The 18130-nt window shown below is 39.3% G+C and overlaps 1 protein-coding gene across 2 annotated transcripts in view; it reads right to left on the bottom strand.

Moving 5' to 3' along the window:
- Positions 1-927: 927 nt before the first annotated feature.
- ADGRD1 (adhesion G protein-coupled receptor D1) overlaps positions 928-18130 on the bottom strand; it is a 160138-nt gene continuing 142935 nt past the window's right edge. For both annotated transcript variants that reach the window (XM_059827753.1, XM_059827752.1), the window contains 4 exons: positions 5819-5945; positions 4542-4583; positions 1719-1811; positions 928-1029 (listed from right to left, as the gene is read on the bottom strand). In XM_059827753.1, coding sequence (XP_059683736.1) covers positions 934-1029; positions 1719-1811; positions 4542-4583; positions 5819-5945 — 358 coding nt within the window. In that variant the 3' untranslated portion in view covers positions 928-933. The remainder of the gene's footprint in view (positions 1030-1718; positions 1812-4541; positions 4584-5818; positions 5946-18130) is intronic.

Consider the following 18130-nt stretch of genomic DNA (forward strand, 5'->3'; position numbering starts at 1 on the left):
TGTCTCCATTTGACCAGTAAAAGGAGAAAGATAAGTCACAGTGCCAGGTTTTGATTTCCAAAAGCTACAGTGCATTTGCAAAATGCACTTGATGGACAGTTGTTGATTGCATCCAAAAGCTTCAGGCAAAGCAATACAAATACTTTGTATTGCGGTATGTCAGCAGACACAAATCAGCGATAGAAATGCTGTGGACTGCTATAGGACAACCTTAGCCATTTCTGCCTTTTATAGATACGATGTAAACAGGAATAGCTGAAATACTAAGAGGCCACGTATAGAAGTATTACATGTTACATATGCTGTTTATGAGCATAGAGAGACGTGTGTATACCAGCTTTGCTAATTCCATGCCCATGATGGGAGCTGAGTAGCTGGAACCTGCTTCTCCCTCAAGTCCTGGCTTCCTTGTAGCATTTAAATTAATCACCACACTATGTATTTTGAATAAGCTTCACTTCGATAATTGGATTCTGTAAGGTAATAAATGTAAACAGAGAGTGCACAGCAAGACCAGAATAGCCCCATTACAACAGCACAATGGGAAGCATTTCATTTTAGAGTGTAAAAATCCATCTTTCCAGAGGTATGTTGCCTTTCCTCAGTTCTGGGAGCTGAAATGATTCAGATAGCAATAAGCCCTTTTTGCATACCTAGTGTTTTCATCATTGCGACAAAACCATCCAGTGTACATTTGTGCTAGTTATTTTTACAGATATTGCTAATAGCCAAGTGGTAGAATGTGTTACAGTTTTGAAGGCAAGCAGATGAGGGCTATTTACTCAGCAAAACAATATGGCAATTCCCAATTTATTAGGCAGTGATTAAAAAAGCAGTTTTCTACTGGTATTAACAGTGAGAAAAAACTGGTGGACACTGTGTCAGAGGTCCTGAATGTATGGCTTGATTTTCACTGAGGAGCTGGTATTACTGTCAGACTGCTGATAAATCAATGCGGTTGGCTGAATTGGTGCTTTTATCCCAGGTGTTCAGCTTCGTGGGGGTTGTGCCTGGCCTGTTCCCAGTCATCTGGAAAACAAAATAATATTGAAAATAGATTTATTTATTTTGCTAAACCACTCTTGTCTGGATGAAATAAAAGCTCAAAAGCATCTATTTACATTACAGTGTTGTCACAGTGTCTTGAGAGCATATGCTGTAAAGGATTTTTACACAGTTATTGCCAGGATCTAAGCTGATTGGCAGCGATCACTTAATAATACCTATCACTTCAGAAGTCTGGTTCGTTATAAAAACAAATGTCTTTTGCCTCAAGACAATTTAAGGAGAGCTAGAAAAGCATATTCACGTATTGATTTATTTAAGATTTTATTCCTCAGGCTTAAATGTAAAAGTGCCCTATCAAAAAGCCATCATCATCAGACAAATACATTGCCAAAATGCTGCTTGAATGCATAATATGAAGTCCATTACAATTGGTGGGAATAGTCTCACTGAACTATACTCCAGAGCTCATAAACCTTTGTTTACTTTTATTTGATAGTTTACCAAAAAGTAGAATTTTGTCCTTTGCTTTGAAAACAGATATTGTAGCTGCAACTTAATACTTGCTGATTCCACCTACATACACCATGCATTAGGTTAGGTACTAAAAATACCCACGTGCCTTCTTGTGTCCTGTTCTTTCTAACAGAATTTAATGTGGAACACTTTCAAGTACAACAGGAAAAAAAAAAAAAGAAAGGAGGAATACTCACAATGTCTGAATTGAAGGGTTTCACATTGATGTTGCGAGTCGAACTACTGGTAAGGGACCAGACCTTGGTTTTGTGTTTAAAGGCAGCTCTAACCTTTGGGAAAAAAAATTAAACCAGATAGAAGATTTCTTTTGAAAAAGTTGTGTTTATTTTCACAGGTGCAGCCTACAATCATTTCCCCATTATTCTTCCTCCATATTAATGTCACTGCACTAAAAAGCAACAAACAATCCACCCCCAATATTTATGGTCTTATTTTAAAATTTAGCTTTACTTTTCAAGTACCCATACTTTAAATACAAAGCATTGTATAACCTCACTTATGTCTCATTTCATTGGCAACATTTTCATGTTATCTGGGTTACCCCATCCTCCTAGATGCCCAAGGTATGACTGTATTACCATTCATCTTGTTAAAACTAAAAAATAATAAAAGCAAAAAACCAAAACTGCCGGCCATATAAGTTTACATCCCCAGTGTTTGCAGTCCTGGTTTGAAAGATTTCCTAAGGTGCCATTGTACTGATTTTCAGTAGCTCACTAGGACACTTTTCACCTTTTCTAACTAAATATACAGCCCCAGGCTGGACCACAAGCTCCCCTGTTCTGGCAGGCTCTCCCTGGAGCTCATGAAGCCCTGACGGTACCCAGATGCCATGAGGACATAAGCCAGCTGCCAACCTTTTGAAAACTGAAATTACTTAAAGATGCTGGATGAAATTCTCTATAGATGTAGGCAGATTCTGCATCAAGGTGAAAATAATCAGCTGCATAAAGAAAAGATGGTGAGACAATCATTCTTTAGGCAAGTAGATGAGATTTATCAAGGATTACTGGCTGGAAGTGATTGACCAGTATTATGATGTTGTGATAAAGAACACCTTGTCGGGAGGAGCATGGTCTGCAAAACACTCAAAGTAATCTTTCCTCCTCATTCTACACTGGCACGGCCTCAGCTACAGTATTGTGTCCAGCATCCCAGGAAAAACAGGGACCAGCTGGAGACAGCGCTGAAGAGAGCAGTGAGGATGATCACAGGTCAAGCAAACATGTTACAAGAAGCTCAGGTTGTTTAATCAAAAGAGGAGATTGGAGGAAGATAGGATAAGTCTTACAGTCTTCCCTTTCCTGCAGAGAGGAAGGGAATTATCTGCTCTTTATACACATAGTAGCTAAACCAGGAAATAAGAAGCTCAAACTGCAGTAAGAAAGATGAAAACTACAATTTAGGAGTGGCAGTAGTGAGGCTAGTGAGGCACAGGGCCAAATTGCTGAGGGAGGTCGAGGGGCTTCGATGACTGAGCTGTCAGGGGTGACACTGGCACGTTGGACGTGTGCTGTGGGAGAGGCTGCTCAGGTCCCTGTCAAACACATTCTCCTGTGCTTCTTTATAATGTGTGTGCATTTCTAGTCCAGGCGCACTGGGAATAAAGCTCTCTTTTTTACCCAACCACTGGAAGTATCTGCAGATTTTGCTTTACAGTACCTGAGTTTTACTTCTATGGTAAGAATGAAATTCTCAAGAAGAACTCTCACAGTCTAGCTGAAGAAGTATTTTAGATATGCACAGCATACGACGGAACCAATAAGACCTGCTCTCCAAAAATGACAGTTCACATTAGCTATATATGAACTGTTTTTTGAGGATACAAATTCTGAAAAGTTTCTGAATTTAATTTCTCATGAAGTTCCTGGAACAATGGCAGCAATCCAAATATTTGTATTTGATGTAAGGCATTTGAAGCTTGACAGCGGGAAGAAAGCTTTCTGAGCCTGGGGGACAATAAAGAAATGTTTTTCCTCCTTACCTTTAACCTGCCTGCTTAACTTTAGTTGATTTCAATAAAGATCAAGAATTTCATAGTCAGCCCTGACTCTCCAAACTGATTGTAGCAAAGATCATATCAATGCTCTAAGACTGAACAGGTTGGCAAATATTAATAAATAATAACATCTCCACAGAAGAGCTGGAGTGCTATTGTTGCACAGGAAGAAGCAGTAGGCTATGGGGCAGAGCTACTTAGCAGCATCCAGAAGAGCGAGCTATGGGAGAACTGAAGCTGTGTGGATATTCACTGAGCAACACCCTCCGTCAGCCTGTTGGGAATGTTTTTCATAAGAAACTTTTGTTATGAGTAATACATGTTGCTGAACATTTTCTGCTATCTGCCATGGGAGGAGAGGATGTTGCAAGCTTCAGGCCCAGCAGAGATGGTCTTGGTGAGCCCCATCACATCAGCCTTGCCTCAGCTCTACCCCAGTTGCTCTGAGACAGCCTTAATGCAAAAAGATGCCTCTTGATCCACTATGAAAAGCTGAACTTCCTGCCAAGAAAAATACCTGGAATATGTTCTACTCTGTTTGGTTTCCCATTAAGGATTGCATGAGCAACTTCCAAAAGTATGTTTTGCTGAGAATAATATTTATTTTCCTCTCTGGATCTGCAGATGTAACAAAGCCAGAGGCCCCCCAACGGGGACTGCCAGAGTGAGCCCTGCTCCCACTACGTAAGCATCCTCCCTTATCAGTACAGCCCATGCCCTGCTCAGCCCCTCCAGCCCTAAGGAGGGCATCTTCCCTTCGTCTTGAGCTGCCTTCTCTTAACTTTTTTTTTAAACCTTTCTTATGTTAAATAAAATAACTGTCAAGCATGGGTCAAAATGCCGCAAATCACGAAGTCACTAACAGTTATGTATTAATTGAAAGAAAAAAGAAACCAGTGGCAAAGCAGGCAACAATAATGGAGAAAGTATTTTCTTGTTTTATACTGGTGTTACTTGAATTTGGTAACACCAAATTTGTTAACACCATTTGGTTACATACCTCTGAATTCAGAAGACAGTGAAACAGGAACATGAAAAATCCCTGAAAACAGATAAAGGGGAGAAGGGTGAAGACTGTGTGAAGAATGAAATACAATACTGTATTTCTCGCAGTATTGTATAAAGGTATTGAGTAGCTGGAGATCTATAACTATTAAAGGGTAGGCCAAATTGTGCCCCATGTTAAACTGGAGAAACCTGCAGCATTAGGTTCCTCTGAGGCTTGTCTGGACCTTTTCCTGTAAAACAGCACCTCCTAAACTTTGGGGTGCTAAAGGAGAAATCTGGCTGAAAGGAAGCAGGAATTCTGTTTTTGTGACAAGAGAGCTTTTTGTCTTTGCTTGCAAAGATAAAGGCAGAGGGAAATGATCTTTGGGAAACACCAGATCAATATTTTTCACATATAGAAAACCGAGGTATTAGCATTAGGAAAACTCTCACGGAAGAATTTTGCTCTCTTTGGACTTTTTGTCCAATGGAAAGTGAAAAAGTCCCATTCCCTTTCCCTAACCAAAATAATTTTATTTTCTTTTGGGGAGTATTCAGCCAAACTCATGTTTTTTATTTTGGATGAAAATTGTAACTTTTCTTATCAGCTTATGGGGAGAACTCTGTTGAACTCTTTGTGACCATAGTGGTATTTGTTCCTGAGACCAAAAAGGATTTACAGGAGTTCATTTTTTCTTGCCCTTTGTAACCATTATTCAGGCAAGAATTATAACACACCTATAGATTTACGACTGTACTGAAATGTCTGCTTAAAGCTAAGCAGATGCTTACATTCCTGCTTGGACAGAGCTATTTTTCTGGAGAGGTGTGTTAAGATGAGGGCCTAGTTACCTGCACGCAAGAGTCATGGGCAGCAGGCAGAATAGCTCCACGTTTCTCCTTATGCCACACCTGTCCCACAAACTTCTGTTTGCTTTCATTTAGTCTCAGTAATGAGGCCTCAAACTGACACTAAAAAATTGTTCTGGCATATCTGTTGAAGAATCTTGCCTGTGGTACATGGTGCTGGAAGAATTAATTCCATTTCTCAAGCTTACTGCCTCATTTATTTAATTATTGCTACTGGAAACACTAAGGAGTGGGATAAAAGTTCTGTTCATAGAGCCTAAACAATTGCCAGCACTGTACAGTCAGCACAGACTTAAAAGACAAAGAAAGGAGCATAGAAAGAATCCAATAAACACAAGCATGTGAAAACATTACTAATGATCCATTTATTGGATCCCAGCAGCAGTTTGGTGGCCATAAACTTTCCCACCAGGTACTTACTTGTAGTGAATTGAAAACAGCAAATATATACTGAAATACTAATGCATGGGCATTGACAGCCAAAATCCCAAAGATCCACGAGCTCCCCAAGATTGGTAAGAGAACAGCGACGGCTTTAGCTGTTAGTCTGAAAGAAAATGAAAATAGGAAATGTGATGAGACAGTTGAACAAATGTCAGCCCACACACCAGGGAGTTTATCAGTTATGTCCTGGCAGCAAGGCAGTGTCTGTATGACTCTCTCTGCCATAAAATTCTTTTAATGGGCAAGTCTCTCAATTACTCATTCCTCATCTATGAAAATGGGGATAACAGAACTTCGGTACCACATGGGATAAATACAGATTGAGAGTCAGTAACTGAGGGTGCAGGGGGAGAGATGGTTCTATAACTACAGCAGCCATATCTTCAGTTTACAGTGAGGTCTCATCATTTTGTCAGTGAGGAGTCAAGTGTAAGAGTCAAAAACAGAGGGCAGAAACTGAGAATAAAGGCAGCATCACATAGAAAAACTAAAACTGTGTACAGTATTTCCAAAATACATTTCCTCAGCACTATAGTTGAGTCAAGACAACACAATATTTCTCTTGCAGAAAGTGACTTGGGATTTTTAATCACCACAGATGGGAAGAAACACAATGTACCTCTGCAAAACGCAAATCCTCTAACACTGTGGTATTATTCTGCTACCACCCTGCTTTGTTTAGAGTTGGTTCAGAGAAACGTATTCCAAGTATTGAAATAGCTTGTGTTTCTTGGAGGCCCCTACTGATATACGTTCACTCTGCTTAGCTTGGAGGACTTGACAGAATTTCAATAAAAGGTGATATGACAACTGAAAAGCTAATAACACTGAGAAAATAAGAGGGATTTTTGGTTTTGCCTTAATGAGCTATGTACAGTATGTATGTTATAGTGGTAGATGAAAAGAAATTATGGTATACCAGCGAATTAAATGATCACAGAAAGTTTTCTGCAGCAGCTGAATTCTGTGGACCAAATTTTATATAAAGAGTCAACAAAGGGAACCACAGAGAAACTAAAGGTGTTGTGTTTGGAATTGTAAGATCACAGTTACATCTCTTCAGTGTATTCATAGCCTTCTACATTAAAACCAAAGAACTATGCGCTTTCTACAAGGAGCTCATTTCCTTCATCTGCAACAGGAATTAAGGGCAGCCAAACCTCACAGAGCACTCAGGACCCTGTAGAAGAGGTACTGGCAATTCTTGCATCCGTTTTCTGCTTTGACATAAACATTGCTAATATCTCTCTCTGCAACTGAATACCACTCAGCCACTTCCAAGAAAGACAGGCACAAATGATGAAATTTAACTCACAGATTATTGCTTATCCCACACAATTGTCTTCTCCTTATGAAACCCTCAGAGCATCATCTCTGATTCATGCTAATGAACTCCTCTAAAGAATTGTACTTTTGTGTCTGCGTATACCCTGTAATATTGACTTCAAGAGTGTCGTAGTAATAGCCCTACAGAGTGTTTCTAGTGTAATCACAGAAAAAGTAGGAAGGCAACTGGATTACTCTATGGAAGTCCTTGCCACAGGATGCTATGGACATCTAAAAAGGATCCTATAAATCCACGGAAGATAGTACTGTTGTGGATTGTTAAATGTGACAATTCAGAGGCAGGCGCTTGTGCAGGCAGTCCCTAAACTTTTGTGTGCTGAAAGGTGGGAGTACGTATTTGGAGAAGAATCGCTCTGCTTGACCTTTATAGTGGGGATACAGGGTTGGATGGACCCCCAGTCCTTCTGTTCCTAGGCTAACCCATCTGGCTTTTTGGTTAAAACAATAAATGCCTCCACAGTTCGTTTTCACATCAGTTTGACCCTGTAAAGGCAGGTGTAAAATAGAGCAAGGCCAGGTGACCAATAATGGAGTTCACAAGCCATCACTCACCTTTTCCCAGTAAGTGCTATACATCTAGTTCACAGCACTGGGCAACCCGAAGGCATTCATGTCTTTCCCCTCTGTAATCACTCAAAACTCCCATGAATCCCACAGGGCAAAACATTCTTGCTGTCAAGACACTACGAACTAGACAGCCCAAGTGCAATTTTGCCTGTCCAGGATGAACAGGTGTCAAACCTTTGCACACCCAGGCACCACATGTTCAGTGACACCTATCAAAGGACAAACTCTTCCTCCTGGGCAGCCGAGTACAATTTTGGTGGTACAAGACAGAAAGCACAAAGAAGGGAACTGTTCCCATTTGAAACATCCTGAACCAACAAGGCAGATAGATCTAATCCCTACTTACCACAGCACTTCTAAACACTTACTTAACTCCTGTTGTAGCCCACAGGATTTAAGCACATGCTTACAATTAAATATGTGTTTAAAATACTTCAGTGAATTTAGTCTATGGTCAATTATAGATAAAGAAGCCAAGAGGGCAGTAAAGAGAACAGGGGTAGTGAGAAACTAAAAGTCAGTCCATGTTCGCTAAAGCTACATTTTTTAGAAATCAGCAAATTTCTATGTAGCTGGAAACCTATGCAAAAGAGAAAGTTGTTTTAGGGAGATTTAATATCCTGCTTGTGCCTTTTACCCCCTTGTACAGATTGAAGTAGAGGAGAGAAGTGCATAGAGCTGCATGACAAGAGGCCGCTTGTAATTACAACAAACGTAAAACAAATGAGAATTCTGTACAACACAATTCAATGAAGAAATCTTTTAATTAAACTTAGAGACAAGACATCTTGTTCATTTCAGTGACGTGAGCACAGACTTCGTTATATCCTTGATTAGAAGTGTATGTTGAAGTACTGCATAGGCTTCAGGTTTATAGAGAAATCTGGGATGGGGAAGAATCTGGAACCTTTTTATTTTTCTGTATTGATACCTATCTTTATGTCCTTGGCCATTAATATTTCTGCACAATTCAATTTAACTCTGCAAAGAGTTTGTTCAGCCAGAAAATGAAGGAATACCTTAAAGCTTGAGATCTCCTATTTAATTAAAAAATGGATTTTAAAAGATAGAATTTTAAAACAACTGGAACAAGTTTGTTTTCATGAATCAACGATGTTTGGGGTTTTCTTCTCTGTTAAGATTCAAGTTCATCACCTCAACTCTAGCACAAGACGTGCTCCACTGGGGAGCTGCCAGCAGACCACCTCTTGCAATCAACTTTGTGCAGAAAGACCTGTATAATCCTACAGAGCCCTAGTGCCTTCAGGAAAATGCATCTGTGCAGGACTCCGGGCAGACAGAGTGGGGAGGGTACCGAACACCTGGAAGGTGGGTTAGGTACATTCAGATTTCGTGATGGTTTAGACATCCTCTCTAACCTGATGCAGCAGGTGATAAGTATGCCCAACGCAGCTACACTTGTAAAACTGTCTTCATTATGAACCACCCTTTTTTCTTTTTCTCTTTTGTTCTCACACTCTCAATTTTTATAAAATTTGTAGTTTGGAATATAATTTTCCCCAGCTGGTTTGTTGCCAAAAATAAGTTTTCATTATTTCTTTTTGAGTCAGAACATAAAAAGCTTCATCTGTAATTTGCAGTTGGGGGCAGAATGGAGTTAAGTACTCAATTTCAATGTTTTCAAAATCATTCTTACAGTTTGGATTTTCAGGAGCCTTTAACATCACAAATGCCTTATATATTTTTTAAAATAATGTATTAATAAAGACTGCTCACTATTAAGCACAGGGTTCAGCACATGTGCAGCAGAAATACATAGCTAAAAATGAAAATAAAATACAGACATGTGCAATTTTTCATGCAAATGTATTAATGTTTCATGCACATCCATTTAGAAGAGCAGCTATGTGTGGGTGAAATTAATTTAAGACTATCTAAGGGTCAGCTCTGAATATATATCACTTAAATATCATTAAGTCTTTTTTTTTTTCCCTAATTATTGCATCGCTTTCTATGTTTGCGTGCACTCAATTTCATCCTATGTGTGAAATTATTAGTTCAAGGTGTTTATGAGCTTTACTCACCAAGCAAAGGACTCAGCTGTATCGTTTCTGGTCCTCTTTTATTTTCTTCCACTTAGCCCTCCCCTTCCCATCCTTATTTCATTTTCTCTTTGAACTTTAAGAAAAAAAAATACTAAATGTAAAATGCTGTGTCAGAACACCATTAAGGTGGCGAGGTTAAAAAATCTTAGAAACACAAAAGTTAATGTTCCACTAGGCACATTAATTCCGACACACTGCACATACTTTATTTTTTTTATTCCCATTTTTCTTTGCTACATGAATATTTTAGTAGATTAGTTCTAGTACACTAAGATATAGAGCACAATCAAATATACTGGAGAAGGAATACTGCATGACTTAAACTGTGCAACCTTAAAAAAAAAGTCACTACCATCGCTTCAGCTTTATATTGTCTGAAATTGGTGACATGAAGAAGCAATACTTTGGAGCAGGTCTTACTTTGCAGATATTGAGGTCCAGCCCCACCAGGACTTCACAAACCTTGTTAAAATCTTTCTTTGTTCTTGTGCTCTAATGTGTCAGAAAACAGAATAGCCATTGTCTTATAAAGGAGTCTCTAAATTTCTCCTGTGTGCCCCCTCTCATGGCCTTTGAAATTAGAAGCAACCTAACAGCCTGGTTTTTACATACACTTTTAAAAGCTCAGATATTTTAACTCTTCTGCAGTCTAACAACATGATGTTTTGTGAGTTTTTTACCTCTCTGCATCTGTATACACTGAGTGATCAGTCCTGGAATTAATTAGTTAGGAACAAAGCAAAACCAGCACAAAAGATTTCTTTTCTCCTTTCTATTGTTTCCTTTTGCCAATATATTTTTTTAAACTATGTACCTGTTAGTACTTTGTAATATAGACAACTTCTTGAAAATACAAAAATATCTTGAGTCTGATTAAATTTTTATATCCAGTGTGTATGGAATAGCCTTTGGGATATTACTAGCTGTACATAGCCTATCTATCAATTCAGTCTACGGTTAGGGTTGTTGCTCACTCTGCCCCAACACTAACAACCTTTTCAGCTGGGCCGCAGAGACTTGTGAAGCACTGCTCACGAAGAACCACTTTGGCATGACTTGATTTCATTCAGCTGGCATGCTTGGTTACTGCAAAAGCAAGCAGCAATGAATTAGTACTGGACAGTGCCACATCCTCTGCCCTCAGATCTGCAGAGGCTGCTCTGCAGACATTGCTGGTCCTTATAAGCTCATACATAGTCCCACTCACCCGAACACTTGTGTATGAATCCCATTGTCAGGGGGGCAGGGTGGAGTCCTTTGAAAATCCTTAGAAAATTTTTCTGATACACTTCTTGCAAGAACAGTGTTAACTTTATTCATTAATTGTTACTCAAGCTGTCCATTTAACATGTACTCATCCTTTAAATCTCCTGTTGAAAAAAAGTATTTTTCTTCCCTTTTCCTGTTCCTACAGTTTAATTCTAATTCCTAAGAAGTAAACCTTGCCCACCAGAGATCTTCCACTCCAAATTTCTTCAATTGTCTTTGGTTGCGCTTTTTTTAACATTCACTTCAGTGCAGGTTTTTGATATTTTCTGTATATCTTGCTCTGTCAGAGACGGACTGTTAGCCAGTGTTTTACACCAGCTGAGATCCTGAAGTGTGCACTGATCAATCAAAAGAGGGAGGGAAGTTTTCTGAGTTGGATAATTATCATAGCCGTATTGAAGTCCTGGAGTGCAAGAAATACAGGTTTCAGCACCTCTGAGACGTATTTTCATTCCCAACATCATATAAAATCATTGCACTGTTACTGAAGTTACTAGGAACATTTTTCCAACAGCAGGGTTGGGCCTTATAGTTTTATTGTATTTGCAATTGGTTTGGAACAGCTCTACTCAATTGAGATTGCTCCCTTCCCCTTATTTAATCTCTGCCCTTTTCTGCTATTGCCCTGAGCACACTGTCAACCGATGCAGAACGACTACACTGACAGCTACAAGAAAGAAATATCACTGCTTGCAGAAAAAAACTTTATTACTTCTGTGAAGGAGACCCCTAATTCACAAATCAATTTTATTGGTTATATATGGAGCACTAATCCTTTTAAGACTTCTAACATCCACTTTTCAGTCGTGATGCCTGCTGAAGTAAGAAATAAATTCAGACCCATAAGCCAAGATCATATAATAATTGGAGGAAACGCTGCCTAAAAAAAGCAAAAATCCTTCACAACAATTCACCAAAACTGTTACCCTGACAAATAGGCCTTTTAACTGAAATTTCTCTCTTGTTTCTTAAACTTTTCACTAGCCACTGTCAGCAATATCCTTTGTACTTTATATAAAAATAAATAATCCAAAAAGCTGTAGCTAACATTTCAGACTAATGCTGGAAAAAATTGAATTTAGCTTCAGTTTCCTATTTGTTACAAGTGGTGTTCACTACCCTCTAAGCTGGAAGCTGGAAAGCTGCTGGGAAACCACATGCAGCAGTTCTGACTACGAATGAAAATCTTTTTTCATTCAAGTTCAGCAGCGCTTCCAACACACACCTCGTCTACTCCATCTGAGCAGCCCTCAGGCTTTCACTCCTGCTGACGTCTGAGGAACAGCAGTTCTTCTGACCGTGGCATTCAGGAGTGTCGTGTGCTGCTGCTCACTTTGTTACCTGATTCTCCAAGGAGCAAAACCAATACTAAACAATTTAGGTGTTGAGTTGCCACTAACATCAAACAGACAAATGGAAGAATACTGATAACAACTCATCTTTTTTAGTGAACTAGGCAGTGAACAGCAATGAAAATATACACAACAGTCTTCGGGGCTGATCCAAAGCCAGTGATATCATTTGGAGTCTACAGGATTAAGCTCCCTTTCACTCCTCAATAAAACCCAACCAAGTCTCCATAGAGTAATGCACTGCAGGTGGTATAAGCAGCTCAGAAGAGTAGCCAAAGCACAGGCTTGAGAGTCAAATCCCTCAGGACCCCTTCTAACTTAGCAACCAATTCACTCCATAGATTGCAAGCAAGTGATATTGAGAGTAGGTGTTTGCGTATTTTCTCAAAATGAAATTAATCTCTGAACTCTGCTAGTCATCTTCAGCTAACGAGTACAGCTCTTGTCTCAGAAAGGACAGATGTGGATTTTAATTCTGCTCCTGCCACTGAACAGTAGCTCATGAACTCCTGCAAATATACATGCACCTTTTTCTCCTCCTATACTTCGTCTTGGCTATATAGACAATAAGGCTGATGGCACAAGGAATGTCTTTTAATTAGCACATACACAGTTCCTAGCCTAATCTTGGGTGATTTCTAGGCACAACTATAATAAATTAGAAAAAAAAAAAAAAAAAAAGACAAAACCACCAGCAACTGCAGATGCCATTTCCCATTTTCCCAAATGTTATTTACCCTTTCAAAATGATGTTGTGAAACTGAGTAAGAAATATTTACAGACACTTCAGATCATTGCTTTCTGGTGGGTGCCATTTATAATCCAGGGAAGATGCTGCTAGTCAAAAGTATTGTAGCTATGAAAAAAAAATCTAGGTTGCAACAGCAACTAAATTCAGATTGATTTGAGTGGGAAGGGGAGTGGCATTACTCCTTTTCTGTTAGGCTCGGTGTAATATACCCAGCGCTCCCACCACAGCCCCTCACAAGAAGGCAGGTGCTGCCAAAGCAGTGCCACTTCTCATAAGTCTTCCTAAAAGCTAAAGCTGCCTTTAGTAGATACAGCATTTGCCCAGAATATAGGAGGTCTGGGCTCAAATCACTCTTCTGCCTAAAGCATTGCAGTTCCCTTTTTACCAAAAGAGCATTTTGACTCCGTCTGATGCTCATTCTCACCTACTGAACCTGTTCCACTTACATTAAATAATTAAATATTCACTGGGTCAGACAGAAAAGGTGTACTCCACAGATCAGTCATGAGACACTCCCCTGAGAGAGAAGAGTCCTACCTAATCCTTGCTTTATTAATATTTCTTATTTTATATTAAATATTCAGTGGAACAGGGACTGAAATCCAAGTCTCCTTTCAAACCCCCGTCAAGCCCGACAAAATAATGGCCATGACCAGAAACGGAGGTACTTTAAGAATTTTAATGCTGAGAAGGCAATTCCAGGAGCTAGCAGCATTGACTTTTGACTTCAATGCCAGGGATTTACGAATCTATGCCTTGCTAAGGCCTCCCACAGATCATGTCCCATGTCACCTCCATCACTTCCTGATCCTAAAACTACAAAAGGAAAAAAATACTTCCCAAAGAAAATAATAAGTACTTAACTAAAACATGTCCTTCTCCTTGTCTTTAATGCAAGGTATTAAAAGAATATAAAGAATTAAAACGTAATGTCCTTGCAAGCTGAATTTTCAGTGGTTATGATTTTCCCAGGGGAACTGCATTTGCAGTGGGATTTTTCCATTCTCTTTGCAAAATTCCTTTCTTCAACATTTTTTGATGCTAATTCTCTCATTGCACTGCTGCTGAGACAGCATTCTCTGCTTCTCGATCCCCAAGCCCAAGGTTAGAGCTAATTTTCCACTGAACTTTGCCATTGAGTCATCAAAGAAAATAATAAGAGCTTATTCTCACAGTAGAAGAATGTTCCACATCCAACCAAGGACTATTAATAGTTGGGTTTGGATGAGGAGATACAGCACCTGCACTGAGAGGCTTTGTATCACAGGATACCCGGTTGTACGTGTATTCATTCCCAAGACACACCCAAAAGCTTCTCTGTTCTTAGTGAAGTCGTCCTTTTTAAAAGGTGACTGGGAGCTTTTGCTAGTGAATCAGCTTGTTGCATATTTGTGCTTTAATCATCAAAACATTGTGTCTCTCTGTGCTTCTTCTCATGCTCTGCTTCTATTGAAGCATCACTTGAACATCAAGAATAGCCCCAGTGTAACAGAATATGTTTTTTCTTTTCCCATAGCAGCCTCTAAAAGAACACGCAGTATAAATATTTCCAGCTAGATGATCACTTAAGATCTGCTGAGTACCATCATAGGCGAGCAATGATACAATCCTTTTGCATACAATCATTTATAATAAATGCACAATCAATGGTGCATTTCTTTAAAATCCAGGTAGACTAAAGGGTTGACTGTTTGTTGCAGTCACATGTTAAATTTTTTGGCAATCCGAAAAATGTGGCTGCTGAAAAAGTTTTTTGGGAGACTCCGGTAATGGGTGACAGAAAAAATTTCACAGCAGTTGGTATTGACAACCACGGCCAGGAGCCAAAATAATCACATTCTCAGAAAACCATGTGGAAAATGAAAGCAACTTAAAAAAAAAAAAGGAAAAGAACAAGCCCTGATCCTTACAATAGTGAAGATTTATGGATTTCTTGAACACAAACCATTCACTTCCCTATTTCTTACAGTGTTTGGTTCTTCCTTAAAAGCTGATTCTGGAGTTACTTTAAAGGAAGTAAGAGGGGGGGAAAAAGGCAAGAAAATATTACCCACTTCCACTTCAGGGGTTTTTAATAGTCTCACAAAAGCAGATAAACTGGGAAGTCCGGAGGGATTAATTTGTTGTTTTAAAAAGAAAATAAATTGCAATGTTCTAATGGGTCAGGTCTTTTTTATATAGCATGCTATTATTAAGCACCTTTTTGTTTCCAAAGGTGGAACAGTCCTCTTGCTTTTTCAGTTTGCACCTTACAGAGCAAGCACCCAAAAAAGAGCAGCATCTTTTTCTCACAACCAGACAACAAAAACTGTGCAGGGGGATTTGGTTTTATCGAGTCCTGGGCTGAAAAAGGTTATGGTATTATTTCTGTTTCTCGACCGAACAAAGATATCAAATATTTAATTGCCAAATATGACCATAAAGTTAGTTATAAGAGCAACATATTAATAGGATAATCTAACCTTGGCTGATCTGGATGCTCTGCAAATGTGAAAACAGATGTGCCTTCAGACTCCCTCCTTCTTCTAACAGGGACCTAGTGCCTAGCTCTGTGTTGGACTCAGCCCAGGAGAAGGAATTTGTTACGACAGCTTATTCCCAGAAAACTCATTACCTGTCTCTTCCAAGGACAAGGCAATGGAAATGTCCCAAAGGGCTAGATCCTGCCTGTGGGTGCCAGATGGACCAGGCTAGATGTCGTCTACTTCTTTTCTCCAACATTTGCACCTAATTATTTCTTCCACTACAGACTCCATTGTTTTATCCATTTTCAAAGCTCCCAATGCAGGACTTCTTCCATCTCATGACAGCTTTCTGTATAGACTATCCCTAGGTATACTCCCAGTGTGAGGCATGAATCTACATTAGCCCAACACTTACTATTTTTAATTGGCTAAATCTCTGCAAGTCATCTTGAAACAATATACTGAAAATTAGTCTTATTGTGCTATTTACAGCCATCTGAATCTTTTTTATAGTTATTATATCATGCAGTGAAAATCTTTGTTTTCCCGGCAGTAAACCAAGATGACAGACCCAGTGCTAATAAAGAGGGATTGTCAAATTACAGAAGTTATGAAAAGGATCTCATAGTGTTCACTTTTCCTTACATAACAGGAGATTTGAGGAAAGAATTCACATGACTGGAATACTGATATGAAAGGGCACAGCTTGTTCAGAAAGGACACACAGGGAAAAAGAAAGGGTATATCAAAAATGTAGACCTGCTCAGAAAGCCAGAAATTATAGGCAGATAGACCTTTCAAAAATCTCCATGTAAAAATAAAGGCAAAGGAAACAGGAACAGTATGGCAGCATATGTCTGTTTTGGCTTGCCAAACCAGGAGGCTAATGTGGATGGGGCCTTTTTTCCCCTAAACATCTCAAGAGTTGTCCAAAGCCCAGGATTAGGTGTTAACACAGAGCTAGCTTCATTTAATTAATGATAGTGTCAATGAAACACAGTTTATAAAACTGTTTTTTTAAAGACTTATAGAACTGCAGTCAGTGATGAAGCCCCATTACAATTTTTTTTTCTTCCTTACGCTGGGATGTCAACCCAGGAACATCATACATTAAAAATATGAAGTAGCCCCTACTTTGCGCTCAGTGCTGGTGATGCCTGAGCTGGAGCATCATGTTGGGTTTGAGTATCAGATTTCAAGAAAAGTGTGGTCCTTTGGAAAGACTCTGGAGGCAAGCGACAAAAATTATTGGTAATCTAGAACACGTGGCATGTCAAAAATGGGGCAGGTTCTGAATATAAAAGTTTGCAGGGAAAGAAAGAAACTGTTGTCGATGTCCACTGGAGAAGAATAGGCTCCCATTTCTCCTTTCTTAAACTGCCCTCATAGAAATGTCAAGCTTTTTAAGTGAAGCCATTAGGAAAAAAACTTCTGAGCTAGTTACACCCTGGAGAGACTCAAATTTCCATCACCAGAGGCTTTTACCAGTATAAGTGATTGTTTTACACACAATTCAAAATGGTCAGGAGCAATTACACAGCCAGTTACCACGGTTCAGCTTACAAGTGGCAACAAACTTCATAGCTTGGTAGCTCTGTATGCCTGGGAACACCTAGAAAAAGCAGCCTCACAGAGATGGGATTTATTGGAAATCTGTAGGTTTGGCAAATATTTCTGCCTCTTACCTTGAAGTCAGTGGGGCTCATAGACTGATTTAGGATGACAAAGTAGCAATCACATCAGCCCATACACAAAATTTCTGAGGAATAACATTCACCCCCTTGAGGAGCTGAACTCTAAAAATGATCTCTTGACCTAAACAGTCTCAGTGACCCTTAATTATGCAATGATATCAACAGAAAATCGTTCTCCCATTTCCATGGCAACGGTACCAGCGAAGAGCAAAGCTATCAAGGTCAGGCATATAAACTGAGAAAGAAAAGTAATTTTCTGTGTAATGGTTCATATGAGCTTTAACTGCAGTAGTGGCAAATAAATAGCCGTACACTTGCTTGATTGCCTGTCTCAAATGTATATAAGGGAAAAAAAAGAATTGCTGAAGTACAACTACAATCACGCTGCCTTGCTGTCTGGTTTCTAAAAACCGCTAGTGACTGCTGCTTCGGAGGATAACACAAATGGCAGAAAAGCATTCAGCTATGCACTGCTGTAATGTGAGAAACTTGATTTCTTATTAAGCTGTCATTAAAGAAGTCCGGCAACATACGGCTTTTATCGTGTTTATCAAAGTTAATGTCACAGCTGATGCTGTATTACTTGCAGAAAAGCCCAATCAGAAAAGTTCCAAAACAATACCTTCTAATTTGTCAAAATCAAAATGTTTTACTAAATGCTTTGATTCCCACCTTCTCCCAAGGACCTGTTTGCAAGTGGAAAATATGGAAAAATCTGCGTACTACCCTACTAACCTCCTTACAGCACCCAGGCTCTGTCGTGCCAGGCTCTGGGCC

This window comes from Gavia stellata, chromosome 21, assembly GCF_030936135.1.
Source record: "Gavia stellata isolate bGavSte3 chromosome 21, bGavSte3.hap2, whole genome shotgun sequence".
NCBI lineage: Eukaryota > Metazoa > Chordata > Aves > Gaviiformes > Gaviidae > Gavia > Gavia stellata.